This window comes from Furipterus horrens, unplaced genomic scaffold (assembly GCF_987537825.1).
Source record: "Furipterus horrens unplaced genomic scaffold, mFurHor1.1.pri manual_scaffold_9, whole genome shotgun sequence".
NCBI lineage: Eukaryota > Metazoa > Chordata > Mammalia > Chiroptera > Furipteridae > Furipterus > Furipterus horrens.
The window spans coordinates 85,975,641-85,998,076 of record NW_028327179.1 but is presented as its reverse complement, the minus strand read 5'-3'; the positions used below and the strand labels follow the sequence as shown (position 1 = coordinate 85,998,076).

The 22,436-nt window shown below is 41.4% G+C and overlaps 1 protein-coding gene across 2 annotated transcripts in view; it reads left to right on the top strand.

Moving 5' to 3' along the window:
• Positions 1–21,387, top strand: part of UBE2H (ubiquitin conjugating enzyme E2 H) — a 103,667-nt gene extending 82,280 nt beyond the window's left edge. For both annotated transcript variants that reach the window (XM_090287514.1, XM_090287513.1), the window contains 2 exons: positions 12,639–12,767; positions 17,111–21,387. In XM_090287514.1, coding sequence (XP_090143640.1) covers positions 12,639–12,767; positions 17,111–17,235 — 254 coding nt within the window. In that variant the 3' untranslated portion in view covers positions 17,236–21,387. The remainder of the gene's footprint in view (positions 1–12,638; positions 12,768–17,110) is intronic.
• Positions 21,388–22,436: the final 1,049 nt, after the last annotated feature.

Sequence of the window (22,436 nt, the reverse complement as noted above, 5' to 3'; positions counted from 1 at the left end):
AAAAAGATTTTATTTGTTTACTTCTGGAGAAGAGGAGAAGGGAGGGAGAAACATCAACATGTGATTGCCTCTTGCATGCCCCCAACTGGAGACCTGGCCCACAACCCAGGCCTGTGCCCTGACTGGGAGGGAGCAGTACTGGAGACCTTTCAGTTTGGCTGGCACTCAATCCACTGAGCCACACCAGCCAGGGAAGAACAGATTATTTTTAAAATAACAGTTTGTCCTGGCTGGTGTGGCTCAGTGGATTGAGTGCTGGCCTGTGGACTGAGAGGTTGCAGGTTCAATCCCCAGTCAGAGCACATGCCTGGGTTGCGGGCTGGGTCCCGGTTGGGGCCATGCGAGAGGCAACTGATGGATGTTTCCCTCTCTCTCCCCCTCCTTCCCACCTCTCTCTAAAAATAAATAAGTAAAATCTTTAAAAAATATAACAGTTTTATTGAATTATAATTTACATAGATAAAACTCCCCATTTGAAGTATCTTAATTTGATAGGTTTTAGTATATTCACAATTATGTACAGTCATTATCACATTTTCATTATAAAACCTTTTCATCCCCTTGGAAAGAAACCCCTTACCCCTTTATCCCCACTCCCCTAGGCCTAGGCAACAACTGCTCTACTTTTTGTCTCTCGAGATTTGTCTATCCTGGACATTCGTTATGAATGGAATTATAAAATATGTGGTCTTTTGTAACTGGCTTTTTTTCCCCCATTTCATATAATCTTTTCAAGATTCATCCGTGTTGTAGCATGTATCGGTACTTCATTCCTTTTTTTGCCAAATATTCCATTGCACAGATGCCACATATTCCATTATACAGATATCATATTTATCACATATCACATTGTACAGACATCACATGTTTGTCAGATGATGGACATTTGGGTTGTTTTTACTTTTGGGCTATTATGAATATTTGTGCACAAGTTTCAATGTGGACTCAGGTTTTCATTTCTCTTGGGTGTTTTATCTAGGGGCAGAATTACTGGGTAGTATTGTGGTAACTGTTTAACCATTTGAGGAACTGTCAGACTGTTTTCCAAAGTGTTTGTACCATTTTGCATTCCCACCAGCAGGTGTAAGAGGTTCAGAACAGACTTTAAAGCAGAAGGCCAACACAACTAAGGTTTCATTATATCTGTAAAATGTTAGAACATGTTCTTGTATTACCTTGCAAAGCATTTAATAAGTAACATAAATTAAACCTCATTGGTCAAAGTGAACTTTGATTTCTGTATTACATGTGTATGAGTTATAGTTAAATGTTCCATGTAATACAAGAACATGGACATACTAACATTACAGGTAGGTGCAGGAAACCAGAAGAAATATATTTAGAATATAGTCCAAAATGTACTGTGCATGGGAGAATTGTTTTGATACTTTGCTTAAACCCAGACTTTTCCTCAAGAAAATTAGAAAATTTTTAAAATTTTAGTTAAATTTAAAAATTTTTAATTTTTAATTTCTTTCATGAGTAGTATTAGGAGTAGGTAAATATAATTTATATCAAAGTATTGGTAGAGAGGGTTGGTTCAAAGTACCTTGTTTCTTTCAGACTTACCCGATCTTGAGATTTAAGCCAAGTTTTTATTACAAACTGCTAAAGCCTCTGGCATTGAAGGTTAACTCATAATTGGTGAGTTCTGAATCACTCAACTTTTTGCTGTAATTTTTGCTGAATCTTCATTCAAAGGCCAAAAAAAATAAAACTTAGTATGAAATAACTAATATGAGAAAATTGGCATATTAGCACAAATACTCAACTGAAAAGCAGAGGCTTAGCCTAGCAACTAAAACTTGTTTCAGCATCTTTACTACCCAATATGATAAGGGAGCAGGGAGTTACACGTGAAATTTCCTGCAATTAACCTCGTCCCAAGGCATGTACTCTGCAATGGATATACATATTTGTATTATTATAGCAATTCCCAGTTGAAATTACAGATTTTTCTTACCATAGCTTAGTAATAAGCACTGTCTGTGTATTTGTGGCAAATTCATTTCTCTATTCTTATCCTGTTTCCCCATCCCCCTCCCCTCCTCAAAGTGATTTCTGGTAGCCCATTTGATTCATTGCTGCTGTTCTCATCCTGGTTTTCTTTGCCAAGTATACATGCAGTTTGTTCATTCAGAAGCTCAAAATTGGTTTAATTGTACTTTAATCAACCAGTAATTTTTAATTTATATTATTTAACCTTACAAGAGAGCTAATTACAGTGGGTAATTTGGCTAATTTTTTAAAGATGCTTGTCATCAGTATGACGTTATCTATTGAGTATGAAGTTTCTGTTGTTACTCTTGTGACATTAAAAAGAAAGTAGAAGATGCCATCACAAAATTGATTCATTTGGCTTCCTGTATGATAGCATCTTTTTTTTTTTTTTGTCACATCCCTTCCTGCTTGCTCTTCCAGACAGCAATAATAAAAGCTGTGGAAAACTTTAAAATGCAGCCAAGGAAATCTGGATTTCAGTTTCAAAAACAACTGTGATTTTGAAGACTGATGGAAGGAAAGCTCATTAAGCTATAGGTAGCTTTTTAAGCTCCCCCTCCAATTTTTCAGTTTTTCTTTTTTTACGCCAAGATATATTTTATCCATAGTTGTCTGGATGTCAGGTGTCTTCACTGAAATACAGGTTTAATTTCCCTCCCACCTGTCTGGGCCCTGCATACATGACCCCTGCAAATTGTGTTCATCTCTCCAACTTTCATTTTATTCATTTCGCAGCTGACTTGGTAAATTACTTTGTGGATTAAATTGTGAACATGGAAGGTGGAAGACAATTTTCTTAAAAAATAAGTCAGTTTATAATTTTATTCTTGCCCTTAGGGTTGCTGGCCAATAGACCGGATACTCCTATTATTTTGTTGGTGAGAATAATCAACATTTGGGGAATTACTTCCCTTGGGTCATAAGGGGAGTCAGCAGCAGGCAAATGAAGTTGACCACAACAAAAAGAATGTTTAAAGAACTTTGAGATTGGAATTAAACAAGAGTAACAGAGTTTCTTTTACTAGGCATTTAGAAAAATTTTAAACCATGAATTTATTTAATACACTAAACTGTGGTCTAATGAATTGAAGCTGCTAAATGAGTGCAAGTTTTCCCGTGTTGGAAATACTTATTCCATTTCTCTTTTCTGTTTTCCAAACAATTCAAATTTTGGCTGAAGGTAAATGTCTCTTAATGCTTTACGTTGAATTTGTGTTTGCTAACTATGTTTCCTGACTTTTTAGTGTAGTTACACAGATAAAAGACATAGATATCTGTCTGCATGGATGACTGGCCAACAACTGCTGTTTAAACAGGCTTGAAAACACATTGATCTATCCATGTTGGAATCACAAACACGACCCTGCCTTTGAATAGTTGGAAACCATTATGAGTCTCTGAGACAGGCCAGGTAGAGCAGTTTCTTTCAAGTACTGCGGGAGAAATGTCAATGCTGGTAGATAAAGAAGAAATATGCTGAGTTTCGGAATTGGTGGCTTCAGATGCGCTTAGCTCCATCATCCGCCCCCTTTATCTGTCTCCTTGGGAATTTTCAGGTGCGGTATTAGTATGAGGCCCAAGAGTTTCATTAGCTATACACAGACAAATGGGATCTTTTGAGTTGAACAACTTAGCAGAAATTCATTAAAAACACCACATTCACATTCACTGGTGGTCAACATTTGAACCATGGAGTGGTCCAGCCCTCGTGGATTGTGGGACATGAGCCAGACTCTGAAAAACAGCGACAGCTTTGTTCTGCTTTCTTTGGGGCTGTAGTTCCAGGACTCAGTTGTGATCGTATGGATTTGTTTTCTCTCTCTTTGCTTGTGATCACTGTGTGTAAGTTAAGTCTTTCCCTGTGCATGGCCACTTATCTTGTAATTGCATGACATTACCTTGTTCTTCTCTGACGTTAAGGACAAACTAAATTATTATTTAGTAATTAAGAACTTTAATAATGAGTTTTAGTATGACTCTAAGAATACCCAAGCAGTTAATTATATATTAACTGCCCTCATTTCTGGAAGGTTAATAACAAATTCTGTTACCATGTTTTTTAGCTTGCAATTGTTTTAAGGTAATTAGGGTCATACCATGTTTCAACTAGGACAACCTCTGAAGAACACCTAAGTAAGGTGATTAATGTTTTGAGGTTGACATGGCAACCAAGGGGATTGTTTTTTTTTTTTTAATTAATTATTTATTTATTGTTTATTTTTATTTTTAGAGAGAGGGGAAAGGAGAAAGAGAGGGAGTGAAACATCACTGTGTGGTTGCCTCTCACTCGTGCCCCCTACTGGGGACCTGACATGCAACCTAGTCATGTGCCCTAACTGGGAATCGAACCAGCGTCAACGTGGTTCACAGGCCGACGCTCAACCAAGGGGATTGTTTTTGATGAACAAGGGCCTGTTTTCTTCATTCTGATCTAAGTATTAGCATCCATTTTTTTTCTGCAGATCTCTATAGTTAAAATACATTGTGGGGAGGGAGCTGCATTTAGGCAATGGATGGCAACTGATTTTCTAAGTTGGTGGAATACTTTAAACTCTTCATGTTACATAACTACATGCCTCTGGTTGGTAATCTGGCACTTAGCGGAAGGCATCTGGTATCCCTCCAGGTTTTAGTACCTTATGTGTTTGATGTTGCCCTGTCCCACATAGACCAGAAATACCTATTTTTAGCTCGGAGTACTTAAAAACTGTAATGCTACCGCTAGTGTGATTAAGTGTATTATATATTGCAAAAATTCTTTGTCTAATTACTAATTCTTACTAATTTCTACTAATTGCTGTATGTGTGTGTATGCGCGTGTGTGTGTGCGTGCGCGCACGTGCCCGCATATGAGAGGTGTGAGGAGGGAGATGCTTTGTTTTTGCCTGCATGACTCTTTTCAGGAGACCTTATTCTGTCTTTTAAAAATCCTCATGGACAAATATGAAAACACATAAATCTGATCAGACTTCTTGACCATTTTATCCACACAGAAAGACCCTCTCAGTTAAGTAACTGGATACATTCTTGAATTTATTGTCCAGCAGATTGGTGGATGGATATGTTCTTCCATTAGCAGCATGTGAGCGCTCGGTAAACCAAATCCAGCATGGCTGTCCCTGCGGCCAGCTGGGTCTGCCAGGGTGGCGCACAGCAAGTCTTTGTGGTGGTCTGCTTCAGCTCGCCACGTGTTTTCCCTCAGAACAGTATAGAAATAAGCTTTCCTCGTTGAAGGTGGGTTCAAATTAGTTATTCTAGAGAATGTTATTTTAAATCTCAAAGCCATTTTTTCTTTCAAGTCCTTCTTGTCTGAGGGCATTCTCCTGATTGACTTTAGAAGTTATCGAGGGAACGTCTGTCTTCATCTAGCCTGCTGCTTCCCATGTGTTTTTCATACATACCAACTGCTTGGTCAGATGCGATGCTAACCCTCCAGCTGATGAGCTATATGTAGAATTTCACTGTTTCTTAGTATTCACAGACTGTAAGCAGGAGAAAGTTAAAGTAAAAAAATACTCAAATCTGTTGTTACGATTGTAACTTCTTAGGAGCTGGTAAAAGAGTAGAAAAAGAAAGATCTGTTAATAATCCCAAATTATTAAAAAGCTGAATGAAATCTGAAAATTTTATTTATTTGCCCTATTTCAGTCTTACCCCCAAAATTGGCTGCACATATGTTTGGATGTTTGTTTTTCATACATATAGTAGGTAGCCCCTCCCCCAAAAAACTTATTGAATGAATGAAATGGAATTTTATGGTTGGGTTTTATTTTGAATACATTATAAATTCATAACTTGCTTAGCAGTTCATGATGAATTAATTATAATTCCTTGTAAGATGAGCAAAAGTTAATCGGGATTTTGAAAGGTCAGCTGTTGTTTTTCTGAAGCAAATCAAGGGAATGAATAACATGAAATCCTATGTGATCCCAACTTGCTTAGCCATTAGTTTCAACTGTAATGGCCAAAAGCCCAGGGAAAGAGATTTATGTTAAGTCACAGAGAAAATCATCAAATCACCTCCTAGTGATGTTTGTCTATCACTTTGTTCTTCCTCTCTTTTTAGTCTGTTGGATTACAGAACAGTTAAATGCCTTAGGGAGTGGTGGCTAGCTTGTTGGACCTCAACTTGGGAAGCCAGGGGCCCTTCTCCAGAGGGCAGGGGGACAGTGAAATATAAATTTGTTTGGCTAGCATGATTCTGGAATATGAAGAATTATGAAGGAAAACAAAGGGAACTTGCTCTTAATGGGAAGTGACCTGAGTGATTGTTTTTAAGGAAGCTGATTACCAAGGCAAAAGTTTACAGCCTGGAAGGCCAGCCAGCAGATCCAGCCCTGATCCATAGCTGGAATGATTTATTGAGCCTGACATAGTTACAGGGAGGGGGAAATGAGGAACTAGATGCATTTTATTAGGACCAGTAGAGAGCCTGGAAACTAATTGATACCTGGAAACAAGGAGGAAAGCCTAACCATAGTCCTCTCAGAGGTTCAGAGCCAAGGAACAGGTTTTGGAAGCAACCTAGCTGTTGGAAGAGAGGACTACGTTTTCAGGAAGTAATTTTAGGTGTGTCGAGTGTGATGAGGACTGATTAGAAAGAGTTGCTAGTTACTAGCATAGGCTTATTGTAAGGGAGAGCATGTGAAGCTAATTCTTGAAATACAAGTACCACAGAATTCACACTACTGATGTCTTTCCAAACAAGTTTTTCTGTGTGTTGTTTGTTTAGCTTTAAAACGAAGGAACCCAGGGCACTGGACATCTGGGGGACAAAGAGTAGAATTGGAAAAGTGGGGTGAGAGGTGGATGTGAGAGGGCATTGGTGGTTCTGAGCTCCATGACTGTACTGTGTGATTGTGGTATTTCCTGAGTTCAAGCGTTGTGGGCGTGAACTCTGAAAAACCAGTGAAGATTATACAAGCTAGTCTTTATGAGACTGCCTGCTTGGTAATTGTGGTTCCTGATGGGGCGGGCAGACCACGTGAAACTTTGGGCATCCACGAGGTGTTAGCCTAAAGATAGCAGCATGCTTTACAAGAGTTTCCATTTTGATTTTCAAAGGAAATAAAGGAAGAAGAAATAACTTATGGTCACTGGTTCATAAGCAGCCAAGAATAAAACATCCTGTGTTTCTCCTTTAATCAATGCGCCATCTTTTCATAAGGCACCTGGAGTAGGGTTGCTTTACTCTTAATAATTGGCGGGCTTTTTCTTCAGTGTGACTCATTTTGGATAAAATTTTTAGTCTAAGAAGATAGCATATTTGTATTAACATTTTAATCTAGTTCTCTTCTATGCAGTTTGAAGTCTATTTTACAGTCATTTTTAGCAATATGTAATTCTTCCTTGTGAAAGAACTGCAGTATTACAGTTCTTTTTGCAGGTGAAGAAATCGAGATGCAGAGAGGAAGAGATCTGCCCAAGGTCAAAGAACCAGCCAGTGGACGGTTTGAGATTAGACTTACGGTCTTCTAGGTTTTTTATCTGTTGTTCACCACTAAGGAGCCAGCTACCATTTTGCTGGAAACAGTTCAGCCTAATGGAATTTGTTTTACCTGCTGTCCATGGTGTTAGGTAATATCCATCACTACCTTTTCTACTCTAAAGCAGCCCTTTAATACCCTTCTAAAATGGATCCACTTTTTCCTGCCCATGGTTTGGAATGCCCCTACCTGGAGGGGTGATGGTAACTTAAAGGATATACAGAAAAGAAGGATGGAAGGGCCAGCCAGGGAGGGCTACTCAGCTAGAGCCTCTTCAGCAGCTTAGTAGCTACCTGCCAAGACAACATTTTCTTGAGTCAAAGAACCCACAAACAAATAACCCTCTTCTCATTTGGTCTCTGGGGTTAGGGGTTGCATAGGGTAGGTAGTGTCTTCTGGCTGTACATTTCTACATACCTTCATACACAGCACACAAACACACACACACCAGTCAATCCTAAATGAGAATCCCTGGGGTAGGTATGAGATCTCAGTATGCATATTGTGAAAAAATTCCTCAGGTCCATCTCATGGACAGACAGCCGGGACCTAGATTCACCCGTAAACCATTGCTCTTGACTGAATGGGGTACATGATAATGCTTTGGATGAGAGAGCAGTATGATCTGAGTGTTGTAAAAAACTAAATATGAATATAAATAATTAGTTTATGTGCCTAAATGGAGGTATGAGTATTACAATATTGTTAACATGAATCCTAATAAGATCAGGCTGAAGAGTCTGTTCTGATGCACTGCATTTTGATAAGTGCTGATTTAGTCCAAGGCAAGAAGTAAGAGCTGTTTGTTCATAAACCATTACTTCTCAGGAATCTTGGGACTTCCTTTAAAAATGAAGGCAGCCAGCAATGGAGCCAGCTGATTGCAGTCTCTAGATTGGGTGATCCATGTCTGACTCTCTCCCTTTCAGAAAGGAGACTTTTGGAATGATAGATTTATTTTTTAAAGATTTTATTTATTTATTCTTAGAGAGAGGGGAAGGGAGGGGAAGAGGTAATGAAACATCGATGTGAAAGAGAAACATTAATTGGTTGCCTCTCATACGCGCCCCAACTGGGAACTGAACCCAGAACCCAGGCAAGTGCTCTGACTGGGATTTGAACTGGCAGCCTTTCGCTTTATGGGATGATGCCCAACCAACTGAATCACACCGGTCAGGGCAAAATGATAGCTGTTTTTATTATTAATAATTCTAGGGGGAAATTTCATTATGATGAATTTTTCCAAAGATGAGTATCTTTATTTCATTTTTTTGTGTATAGTTTAGGTCTCCTGCCAACATACTTATCTTGAAAGAAGATTTTGTGCACATCTGCATGTTTAGAGAGATTTCTTTGGAGAGAACCCTGTTGGTAGTAATCACTCTTTTAGCCGTTTTCAGGAATGCTTCATGACTTTAACATCCTGGCCTTCAAAAGCTGCCATCTTTACCTGAAACTGGGCTGCATACTTTCCCTTTTCTGCTCTTCCGTGTTCAAGTGTGACTCAGCATCTATAAAATGGATCAGAAGTATGTTAACACAGGAATACAGTAGATACGGAAGGAACAACCAATAATTGAGGGTTCTTTTTTATTTGTTTGGTACAAATAACCTAGGCAGAGCCACTTACTGGGAGCTTGAGAAACTTAAGTGGTGAGGATGGGTATAAAATCTTCCTGGAACACTTGGGACACCTCATTATAAAACATGATGTTTGCAATATTTGAGTCCTGTCCTGAAGCACTTCTGAACATTACTTAAAGCGAGTGAAACCTGTACTTTTTTTTTTTTTTTTAAGGTTTTGTTGGGAACACTCAGCTGCTAATCCTTCTGAGCAGCACGGATAGTGAGGACATGGCAGGAGAGGCCCCAGTTCACTATGTGCGGATATCTGAGAACAGCCTTGGGTGACTTCCTGTGGTTGAGCTACTAGGAAACAAGCACACTGCCTCTGAAATAGCCGGCAGCTCAGTCCCAGAAAGGCCTGAAACTCTTAGAGGCCATCCTGCTGGTCTTGAACTTCTGAAAAGGAAAGCTTTGAGGAAGGGGTGGCCATCTCTGAGCGTATATGATTTTGATGCAGAGATCGGGGAATTGTGCTATCACGAAGTTAAGGCAGTTGGTGTTTGTTTTATCCAGTAACAGAGGCAGCATTTTGGATAGGCCCAGGTTCGAAACCCAGCCCCTTGGGCAAGTTCCTTAACTACGTTCTGCCTCAATTTCCCCACATGCAAAATGGAAGTAGTAATGGAACCTATTTCCTTGGCTGCAGTGAAATTAAGAGTGTCCATGCCAAAAATAAAAATAAAAAAAATAAAATAAAATAAAATAAAAATAAAAAAAGTGTCCATGCCAATCGTTGATGAGCGCCTGGTTTGTACTAAGTGCTGTGTAAGTACAGGCTGTTGCTGCTGCCATTACTATTACTATTATTAGTGTTACTGTAACTCTTCATAACTCTTCCCTACTCTGGGATCATGTTTAATTTGTAAAACTTCCACACTCCTTGTTTTTCCTTCTTAATTTGCTTACCTTTGGGCATTTTCTGCCACTGTCTTAATAACTGACCCATGCAACGATGAAAAGAAAATTTTTTCAGATTTGTCATGTTTTATTAAATATGTCAAACATGCAAAAGTAGAAAGGACTATTTATAGGAAAATGCTATTTTTTTAAAGATATTTTATTTTAATATTTTTATTATTTTATTTATTTGTTTTTTAGAGAGAGGGGAAAGGAGAAAGAGAGGGAGAGAAACAGCAATGTGTGTTGCCTCTCACGTGCCCCCAAACTGGCGACCTGATGTGCAACCTAGGCATGTGCCCTGACTGGGAATCGAACCAGTGACACTTGGTTCTCAGGCCAACGCTCAATCCACTGCGCCACACCAGCCAGGGCGGAAAATGCTATTCTTAAAGGTTAAAGAATGAAGTGTCATTTAAAGTGTGAAAAGTAGAAATTACAAGCCTATTGCCTTGACATAACTTTAAAAATACTGTGTATACGTACTGTATGTAGCTGTAATTCTAGAGAACATACCATTTTATGGGTTCTCACCACCCAGCATTAGAGCATAAGCGTTTCTTTCTGTCCCTGAGCCTTGACAAATTGTTTTCAATGGTTTTGTAAAATTAGTAAGTATTGGTTTATTGTTTATGTTGCTTCCTTTTTTAAAAAAAGTGTAAGTAAAATGGCAGATGTTTGGGGGTTATCCTGGAAGATTTATTTTTCTTTTTGATTAGGAATTTCTGCATTTGTTTCCTGATAATGTGGGAATTTTACTGAAATGTGATTCTTTGGAAAGTTAGCTTTATGAGGATGAAAAAGCCCCGAGGGGTCCTTGTAATAGTACCAAGTGTGTCGTTTGGGGTTAAAGGTAAAACCGCTCTTCGTCAGTATCTCTGCATGAGAGGGGGACTGTGCCAGTATCGTGGGCTCCCCATTGCATCCCTTGCTAGACCTGAGCTGTCCAATACAGGATCTACTAGCCCCTTGTAGTTATTTAAATTAATGAGAATTAAGTAAAATGAATGGTCCAGTTACAAGTCACACTAGCCACATATCATGTGTTCAGTAGCCATGTGGGGCTAGCAGCTCCCATATTGGACAGTGGATACAGAACATTTCCATCATCGCAGAAAGTTCTGTCAAATAGTGCAACGCTGGCTTATTCTCTGACTGCTCGCTTCCTTACCGTACAGTGTCACAGAAGAGCCGCCTCCTGTTTGTAGGCTTTTCTAAAGCAGAGGTCGACAAGCATCGGCTGCCTATATTTTTATATAAAGTTTTATTGGAATACAACTGCTTTGGTGCCACAGCAGCGGAGCTGGTATGGAGTAGTTAGGACAGGTCACAGGCGGCCCACGAACCTGTCGTACTCACTCTCTCTTTACGAAAGGCTTGCTAATCCCTTTTCTCTAGACTGGGGTATCTCACCCTCAGCACTGTTGACATTTTGGTTCGTATAATTAATTATTTGTTGTCAAGGGCAGTCCTGTGCATTGTAGGATGTTTTCCGGCACCCCTGGCCTCCATCCACCTGCCCCCTCCCCCCACTAAGTTGTGACAACCAAGATTTTCTCCAGACATTGCCAGGTATCCTCTGGGGAGCAAAATCACCCCTGGCTGTGAAAACTACTAACTTAAAGTGATGTGGCTTGACAAAATATCCATTTGAAATACTTAAAAAGTCCATTTAAAGAGCAAATTAAAGAATCCTTTTAATGTTACATTAGCACTCCCTCCAGAAACCTAAATGTTTCCTTTAACGTGATAGAATAACTTGATGCGTGCAGAGAAATGGAAGCACTGAGGTTCCCCAGTTCACTGTCTGCTAACTGGGGGGCAAGTAGGATGAAAGTTACAGCATCTCTGAAGTTAATGGGACATGTGGCTTGTTTTCCAGGTTTTCAGGGCCTCTTGATGAAACGCTTAATGTTTCTGCAGGGTTTTTGTTAACTGTGGTGTGGATGTCACATGTGTGTACCCACTCGTCATCACCTTGTGCTGAACCTGGCAAGAAGGGAGTTACTAAATGTTTATTAAATGACTATTAGTAAATGCAGTAAATTAGTACTTACCTGTCTTATTTATGACTTTAAGTGGTCCATATAGGTTCTTACCCTCATTACCCAGAATGATTGAATAACTGGTTACATTTATCTTAATGAGAAGTTCTAAGAATTGAATGAAATGTCAGGACCTGTAAAATTGTGTTCGGTTCTTTTAAGATCTGGTGCTTGAATTACTTTTCAGGATGGGGATTTCCAAAGCTATAGAAAAAGGCCATGTGAATAGATTAACTCCTCTTATTTTGTAAGATTGTAGACTACTGGGGCACAAGTTTTAATTAATAAACAATGTATATAGTACTTCTAAATCTGTTAAGAAAATGGGATGAATTAGAATTGGGACGATCACCTTTCAAAGTGAGTAACAGGCATACCTTTATCTGGTTCTTCAAATTAAAATTAAATTAAAAAAATTTAAACTGGTATTGAAAGGAACATGTAACGTTGATCACATGTAATGGAGCACACTTCCATGTGGTTAAATATCTAGGAAGGTAAGCTGTTTTGACTGCTGAATTCAAGTGAACTTTAGATGAACTTGTTGGTTCTGTGCGTGATGTACTTCTGTTTGTTTTTTCAGATCTTACCAATATATTTGAGTCCTTCCTGCCCCAGTTGTTGGCCTATCCCAACCCCATAGACCCTCTCAATGGTGACGCTGCAGCCATGTACCTCCACCGACCAGAAGAATACAAGCAGAAAATTAAAGGTAAGAAAGCACGTAGTTGAACCTGGAGAGAGAAGACCTTAAGTCTATTGGGCTTTGATCATTAATCATCCTTCTTAGTTCCTAATAATTTTTCTCAGGCCTAAAAAGACACAGCTGCTGGCTGGAACGGAGCTCACTAGCCTCTGTAGTTTCGAGGGTTAGAGACAAACTTTGGGAGGCTGGCGGTACCGGCAAGGAAGAGGGGGAGGAGAGAGGAAGAGCAAAAGGGAAGAGGAGAAGTGGGAGGGCTAACTGTTGGGGGTTAGTAGGTGTAACCCTGCCAGAGGTCCCTGTGGACACCCGCCCAAAAGAACCTTTGCTGCATTTGCTTCCTCTTGTCTTGTCAAAGTAGAAAATTGGCCTTGAGAATGAAGTATTACTTGAAAGGTATAATCTCACATTTGTTTATAGACCGTTATCCTGGCCCTCAGGAAAACAGTTACTTTTGAGAGTTGGGAAAATAATGGCCAAATCTAGCATAAGACTCTTTCAAAATTATACCGGTTTACCTGTTGAATTAAAAATGCCCAGCTGGCTTCCTTTCTTGGCCCTACACTGATCTGCTTTTACCTGGGGAAGTTTTCATCTAGTAAAACTTGAAATGTACTGTTAAAGTTAGAAATGTGTTAGTGACAGTAGCTCTATTTCCTCATCCTTTAGGATTTAAAATCCTGTTTTCCCTTTCTCAGCCAGTTTACATGCTAACGGGGCATGAATTTCATAAAGAGGAAAGTACGGTTGCAAAGAGCATCCAGCCTCACGCAGGCTTACCGGTGTCCGTCTTGCTGTCCTCTTTCCCTGCATGCGCTTGAGAACTTTCATGATGAAAAGCTAGATCTATCAAGGTCCACAAAAAGGACGAGAATCCAAAGTCCATGGAAATGGGCCTGTTCTTAACAGATGGAAGGCATTGATATCGACCCAATTTTTAGCAGTACTTGCCCATCTGCCCAGCAGTTTAGAACATTAGCTTCTGCTAAGCATGTGCCTTCTCTGAGGTACATCTGCAAGAGATGGCAGTAGAAATAATTTATGAGAGCTTGAATATATAGGTCTTCACTCTGAATTGTGCAGGTATGAGACAACCAGAAGCATCTGGGCTCCTGGCGGAACTCAGTTTTCCTTCTCTGTTTCCTCATCTTCTGTGGTCTCTTCAGGGTGTTGTTCGGTACCCTTGTTGAGATAAGTAGAAATAAATCTACTCTAATTAATGTACCAAGGTTTCAGGTGCTTTGCAAATTATCTAATTTATGCAGCAGCATATCTACATAGCCAAACAAACATGTATTTAAAAAAAAAAAGGCAATCAGTTTCAACCAGATAAAATTCTACTATGAGACTGTATTAAAAATTTGACAAAGGAATCACTTCACAGTGCCTGCAACCCATAGATCCCTTAGTGCAGAGCGTATTTCCATAGTTCTTACATTCATTACGCTGCAGCAATTTAACACTGTTCCTGTTTAATACATATCTGCTACAGTACCAATTGCAAAAGGAACCCAACCTACACTTCTGTCTTAGACTGGCTAGCTCTAGCTTAGGGAGCTCTAGCTTTCTGAAGTGTTAGTGTTGGCTGTCATTTTGTCTTCCTTAGTATCTGAGAAAATCATGGCTGTCAGACCTGAGCTCACCCCAGCTTCCTACTGTACCTTTACATATATCCATCCCATCTATTTTTTGTTCCCTCCGAAGGAAATAAGAGGTGTCATTTCTCAGACTCACTCCCCCCACCAACCTGTGACCTTGTTTTCCCATGGGTCCCCTTCCTCCTGGTTCTCCTCTTCCACTAGACTTTTAGAGGCATCTGCATTTCAGAAGCCTAAATCTGCTCCTGTGGGTTCCTTTAGGAGTCTTGCTATTTATTTCCTTTCGTTTTCAAATTTATTTCTTCCTTGCCTTAAACTCGTGAGGTCTAGTGTGCTTCCGCTCCTGTACTGAATCTGTGATCTCATTTCTTCCTAATATCTTGGCCCCTTCTCAAGACTTGGTATTTTACCTCTTGTGTTTCCGAAAACATTTCTCATTCCATTCCCAAACATGGTCATTCTCTTCTAAGATTTGGTCCTTTGGTCCCCTGCCTTCCTCCCCCACCTCTTAGGAAGCCTGTTTACCCCTCACAACCTCAGATAATCCGCTCCAGGTAGATGATTTCCAAAAATGTGTCTAGGTGTGACCTCTCTCCCAGGCTGCCTGCCAGACGTTTCCATCCCTGACATCGCACACAGGTTGGTGTGTGCACCCTTCCTCACCGTGAACAGCGTCGGCATTCACACGGAGTAGACGCTGCTCCGCCTTGTAAACACTGGACTGCCTGTAGCGCAGGGCATTGCTTGTGCTCTCTGAAGATGCCCTTTCCCTGCTCAGCCTTCACTGAGCCATTCCAGGTTCTCTGTCCCTGTGCGTGACCTACATCTTTGTCTTTGCTCCTCTAAATGCAACAATATATGACAGTAAAATGGGATGGATGTCAGATACCCAACTATATTCTTTCCTTAGCCAGGGAAAGTTTCAGCACTACAGAAAAGCAGGTAGTAACTTAACTGTATACATTTTGCCTGTACATTTGCCTTACTTCAAAAAATTTTAAACAATGAAAGCAAAGGTAGTTCTCTCTTAATGTTGTGTTTTAACATGCCAGCCACTTCCTTCTCTCTCTGTGCCCATGGCAAGGCTGTGGCTTCCCCCCCAGAGCAGCCAGTCTCTGTGAGTCTCCTGCACTGCCGCACACAGCAGCGGTCCTTGAGGGGACAGTGCAGGTGGGACTCCTTCCTGGCCCTCGGGCTGGAGTCTCTTCTTCTGCTTCTCTCTGATGGCACTTTTCTCTTCATCTGCTTCTCCTGCTCCTTAGTGACCTTGCTCTTCATTTTTCTGTCTCCTGAAAGGCCTTGTCCTAGTGAGCACCCAGCACATGTGTGTTTCCTCACATGTTCTTAATTAAGAAGGTGATGGTATCGAATTACAGTGTCACAGTGCGGCAGCTTCTTTCTCTGAAGGAACAAACAGAGGAGCCATCCCATTAGAGAGTAAAGTTAAAATTTCTAGGGCTTTAATAAACATTTCTCTTGCTCTAAAAGGTGAACTAGGTCAGTTTCTATCTAGTTAGGGGCTTTTTTGAAAACTCATTATCTCGCGTAAAATTTTGTAACTAAGAATTTATGGGACTCTTAAGTCATAAATCTGCGAACCTTTTTGTAAATTGCCAGATTTTGCCATATATGGTCTTTGTCACTTACGTCTTCTTTTTTCTTTTTTTAAATAACCCTTTAAAAATATTTTTTAAAATATTCTTATCTAGGTTCCTTCACTAAATTATTCAAATTTGGCAAGCCCATTTGGCCGTGTAACTTCCTCTTTCACTTAGTCCCTGTAACTCTGTGGGAAGAAAAACAGCTTAAGGACATGGGGATATGTGGGTTTTTCCTGCTGGGATTCTGAATAGGGTTCTGAGTGTCTCTTCATACAGTGTAGAGGCTACTTACTTGAGAACAGTATGCACTTAGAGACTTTAGGAGCAAGTTTAATTGTTTATTTAGCAGTTTTTCAGCCTAGGTCCAAGGAGCATAAATCTCCAGGTAAGTAATACATGGGAAAGTCACTCAAACGATCTGTGTCTCCAGATAGCAGCTTGTTCTGAGCAGATTGAGAGACTGTGTTTACCAGCCGCTTCAAAACCCTGACAGGCAGGATCTGTTTAAACTAAAATCTATTTCTAAAATAATAGATTTGCGCTGACTATAATTATATAACTGCAAATCTAAAAATGATGGGGGATTTCCTCATAAATTACTACGGAATCATAACTAGTCCAGTGCTATCTAGTAGGTGAATGGTTTTATTAATATAGAAGGTTAAAAGAAAGTGCAGGGGTCATATTTTCCTAAACCATCAGGTTTGGAGGAGGGCAGCCGTACTGGTCAGCCCACAGGGAAGGTCAGAGGGCTGGGAGAGTGGAGGCCGTTTCACACTAAGAATCGTCCTGGATGTCTGCTGACCTTTCTGTGTGGTGCAGCCAAGGCCCGAGGGAGCGTGGTTGCCTTGTAGCATTCGTCTGTGGGTGTTCATCCACCTGGGAGGCGTTGGCCTAAGGGAGTTCTAGGGTGGTGATCCAGTGTATTTATTCCTCACAGTCACGTGTCCTGCTTTGTCTTCCTCCTCCTGGGCAAAATGCATAAACTCCAGAGTTGTTCCCTTAGCTTGCATGACCGCCACTGTCACATTGTTACCCCCCAACATGTAAGGAGAGCTTGAACTTCCCTGGGACTTGCCAACTTAGGGGTCACTGAAGCACCTGCCTGCCTGCTCACTGCCCTTGTGTTTTCTTTATCCCTGTCTCCGTTCAGAGTATATCCAGAAATACGCAACAGAGGAGGCGCTGAAAGAGCAGGAAGAGGGCACCGGTGACAGCTCGTCGGAGAGCTCCATGTCTGACTTTTCGGAAGATGAGGCCCAGGATATGGAGTTGTAGTAGAAAAAGCACCTGCTTTTCAGAAAGACTATTATTTCCTAACCATGAGAAGCAGACTATAATATTCATATTTAAACAAAGCAATTTTTTTTATTACTAAACAAGGTTTTTATGAATAATAGCATTGATATATATATATTATATATCACCCTTTAGATCTTGATTTCTTGGTCATTTCTCAGCCTGAGGTGCATAGCATATTCCCACATTCCATTTTGGTAGCAATATGCGGCCCGAATGCATGCATTCATAAGTCCATTTGGCCAAGTCAGCCTGTGTGCTACTGAATTGTTAAAAGAAATAGCCGCTCTGATAGACATGAGTAAAAATAACAGGAAAAAGTTGCTTCTTTTATTGATGGTTCCAAAGAAACAAACCAAACCAACCAGCTCTTGGATGTGAAAATAAAATAGTGCTTTTTCTGATGGAAAGGAAAGAACAGGGGAGGAAAGGCCTGCTGCGGGGGCACGTAGAGCCGGCCACGTCAGAGTCAGCTGCTCCTTCCTGTGAGTCCTAGGTGGCCCCATTTCTGTGGAGTATCAGTGTAGACAGGGAGCTAATTGGAGTAATGAAACTTAAAACAATTTTTGCCTTGGATTTTGAGTACATTTTTATACGTAGATTCCTGCCCTTCTGGTTACCCGGCCCTGCAGCCACAAGTGTATAGTTTTGAAGAACCTTTGGAAAGTGTTTTCTGAACCCGACTCTTTCTCATGGGGTAGAGCTTGTAATCCAGACCGTTCCTCAGAGGACAGGACAGGAAGGGAAAAGTGACTGGGAAGATGTTTCTTCATCCAGCACATGCAGAGTCACATCTTCATCCTGTTGTCGGCCACTTGGAGACTGCTACCCTGGACTAAGCTTTGCATTTGAGGGTGGTTGTGGGTTATTTTTGTTCTGGGGGTTGGTTTGGTTTTTTTTTGATGTGCGTGTGAATTGTGCTTAGACAGGTTACAGATTTCATCGTCACCTGCCAAGAGATGGCCTCCTCCTTGGACAGCCGATCAGTGGACCATGAGACTCGGGAAGAAGACCTGTCTGGTGGCTGTGACTCCTGGGCTCTCTCATTCGCCTTTTGGTTTTGGTTTCGGTTTTCCCTCTGCTGCTGCTCTTGGCAGCGGCCTGGTCATCATCCGCTTGTGGGAGCAGGAAACGGGTATTTTAGACCCAACACACATTCTGAATTTCAAATGAGTAATAATTGGAACAAATAAAGGTTCTTGTACCCAAAGCGACTCTACATGGGGAAAACAAACACAGCTCTTTTCAGAGTGTAACTGAATAAAGGAAAGGGTTCAGAAATATGATGTAGTAGTAAAACAGGTTTTGAAGGAAGAAAGTCTTCTCTTCTGTATATGTTAAGAGGAAATCAGACAGTTTAAAATGCCTGCTAATGAAATGTTTACTCAGCTAACCATATGTCCAGGTTGCCGGCAGAGTTTCTTTCCAATCTGAGTGTTGCCTGCTGAATTTGGAGAGCTCCAAACAGCACCTCTGCATTCTTTCATGTCGCGACCAGTAGGACAAGAGCAGAATTAGCCAATCCTAAAATCTTCTAAAGACAATTTTTGAATGTCCCACTGGGATAATTTAGTATTTCTTTCTGACGTGTGTTTTTAGTTTAGAAATTCTGTATTCCACAAGATTTGAGTCAATGAGGTTGGAACATATCTTTTTTATTCAAAAAGCACAATCAATCTTTTCTTTGAAGATCTATATAAAGTACACTTGCTTTTAGCATGATTATTTTCCTAAATAAAAAAGACAAAGAATTTACTTATTTTATGTTAATTACGGGCATGAAGCAAAAGGTTTTCTTTCAAAAAAAAAAAAAAGGAAAGTGCAGTTATGTAGGGCTGTGGTTAGTTACCGTACTGAATTCTCTCTAGCATTTGTGGCTTGTTGGAAGGGTAGTATTAACTATTTAACATGTAATGGTGTACTTTAACTCTTATCTAGCACGTTGTCTTCTCATTACTTTGGGGGAGGGAGGGTCTCTGCTGGCACTGTCTAACTTGCTTACCTGCTGAATTAGCAGTTTGCTTGTGCTATAACCGTTGTGGTAGGTGCGACTTAGGGTAGGCTTAAAGTGCTGGGTGGTGATTTGAGTTCAAACAATAAAAAATTGTATTTTTTCAATATTGTATAAACAATAGTGTTCTAATTACCGTTCAAAAAAATTAATGTCCAGATAATAATTGCTTTAAATCTTGTCCCCCAAAATGAGCAGACCCAAGTTTTAGGGAAGGCATGTGAGCAGGGCCACAGCTCTGCTCCCTGACTAAACCCGTGGTTTTCTAACGAAAACACATCAGCTTGCCTGCGCCCAAGAGCTCCAGCTCTAGAAATCTGGTGGTGGAAAGTACCCAGCTGAAGACTCGTCGGGGGAGGCTGCAGGGACTAAGAAGCAGATCTGAGTGGCGTGCGTGCGTGCTTGGCGTGTGTGTGTGTGTGTGTCCCCGTGTCCATCCAAGTGTCTGTGATGAAGGTGTAATTAGGGCTTCTCTATTAGCACCAGAAGCTTCTGGAATTGCTACTCAAATCACGCTGTATCTCTCATTCTGTGCAAGTCTGTCATCGGAGTACTAACCTTGGTCCCATGCGTGTTTTTGGTTCTGTGTGGGTCTTTTCCTCTCTACTGCGAAATTGATACTTGATAAGTTGAACAGAATCCCTCTTTAATACTAACTTTTTGTCCCTTCCCTGTCCCCGGAAGAGGTAGGTGTAGGAGACCATATTGACATGTGTAGTGGGTGCTGGAAGAGGTCTGGCTGTGAATCTGAGGACTCTGGGCCCCCAATAACAAGAGGGTAGAGGAAGGCCGAGTCGGGGTGTTTAAACACCGGAAGCTTTTCCAGAGGGTCCCATCAGCTCTCAAAAAAGCATCTGGAGCCCCTCGGAAAGGCTGTGCATTATTGCTTTTAAAGGTGGTGGTAAGTCAGAGTTGCTTCTGGCAGTTTCCCCTCATTTCTTAGTGCCCACACTTTCTGAAGTCCTGCCTTGTGGTTTACCAGCGCAGGCTGTTCTTTGCCCTTGTTCAAATGACTGAGCTCAAGCTCTCGCCAAACACCAACAAGCAAGATGGCTGCAGCATTGATTCGCTGCTCTCAGCTGCCCCAGCCCCTGTGGGTTGCTGTTTCTTGGTAACCAACCTAGACTGGCATTTTTGCTCTTTTAGTTTTTACTCTCATTGCCCTCCTTGAGGTTACTGTGCAGTTTCAACCAGCATTTTATACTTGAGATAATTATCAGAAGTTGCCATGAATCTCCTGTACCTAAATTTTTTTTTTTTCTTCCACTTCAAAAGCTGTTCTAATTGCCAACTGGCTGATCTAAGCTCCCGGAGAGTGTCTCCCCTTAAAGGAAATTTTTTTCCCTCAAAAGTCTCCCTGAAGCCCTAGTTGGCCGTGGCCTGACACTTGCTTTTTATTAAGCCTCCTGTTGGGATGGCTGAGAATCATGAAAAACAGATCCTCCACTAGCTTCCAAGGGTCAAGTTTCTGGGAACTAGTGTTTGATTTTAAATGGCATGTGACCCTCCTATGTTCTAGGAACACAATTAGAAAAGGGAAAGCCATTAACAAAAGTTAGTTTTATTTAATCAGTTTCCTGACTGGGTTCACAGCCTCGTTGACTGAAATCAAATCATTTCTGACTGGGCACAAAGACCTGTGTTTCTTTGGACTTCTGAATCCATGTTCTTATTTTCTCTGGCCACTGAACACCTTGGCGATTCCATTAGGGATTGGCTGGAATGGAGGCCCCTTGGGGAAGGGAGAGCTAACAGCCCTCAGGTGTGAAGGTTCTCCGATCACCTGAGGAAGGGCCAGGACTCTTAATTCAGTGAATACTGGTCTGGGCTGTGGGCTTGGGAAGAAACGGCCATTACTTACTGATTGTATTTGGTACCTACCGTGTGATACTTGAAGAGTTAAAAGGGACTTACCAGCCCCTAATTGAAATCTAAGCTTTTTATCACTTCAATTTTCCTCACCCTGCCTCCTCCCTTCCACCTTTTTCCTTGCATTGTGATGATCTCGTGGGCACTTATGTCAACAGGACAAATGCCTCCTCTGACTATAACCTCTTAATAGTTGTGTATAATGAAGACTGTAAACTTTTTTAAATAAAATGTGTATATACCTTGGCAAATGGCTGGACCTTGATGAATAAGATAAGAGCCACCATGATTATTTAGCCTGTTTTTTAAAACATCCTTCCTGTTCATCTGGCTCCTGAGCAGCACCTGCCCCCCCCCCCCCCCCCCCCCCGACTAAGAAGCTCTAACAAGGCAGATGTCCCTGGAGCAGCAGGTGACTGACTGCTCGCTATACATGAGGCTGGCTCTGAGGCTTCACCAGGGCCTTAAAGAGCCCCCTCTCTGTGAAGTCCTATAACCTGAAGGACCCGTTACCCGCAAGTGTATCAGCAGGCATGGCTCCCGTGTTACTTCTGGCCCTAACCTTCTAGACCCTGCCAACTAATGCTGAGCAAAGGGTACCCACTTGGCCTGGAGTTTATAGGCGGTGCAGCTTCCTGCCAGGGGCCATTCTGCCTCAACAGGTGCCCCCTTGTACCAGGTGCCAACCTCAGCCAGGGAGGGGTGAGCAATGGGTTTTGCATCAGAAGCTGACCACTGGATTATGGCTGCATTTCCTTTCCTTTCTGAAGCACGTGTCCTCAGTGGCCACCAGATGGCGATATTGCCCAGTGTATTGGAGAATCTACTGGGCCCTGGATTGGGTCAGAAGACTTAACGCAAAGGGAAAGGGTTCCTTTGATCACATGTTCTCATTCCTCCAACTCTCCACTGTTTTCTTCTCCCTACTCATTTTTCCCAATCCTTTTTTCCTCGCTGCATCCTGATGCATTCCACAGTAGGCCCAGCTTTGTATCTACCAGGGAGGGAGGGTGGGCATGCTAGCAAACATCAGGTATGAATAACACCTCAAGCTCCCCTGTGACAAGTAAACCCTCAAGCTACGCTGGCCACCTCCAGTGCTCAGAAGCAAAACATTCAACAGGCTCTTTGAAGGTGGTCTCACCAGCCCCTCAGCCAAGGGCGTTAACGGACCAAAGGACTGAACCATCACTGTGAGTTCTAGTCCCATCATTTTTATTAGCTACCTGTGCAGCCTCGGGTTCACGTGTGAAGTGAGGTTCCCTAAACTAGTCGGTTCTGGCTCTGACACTTGGTGCCT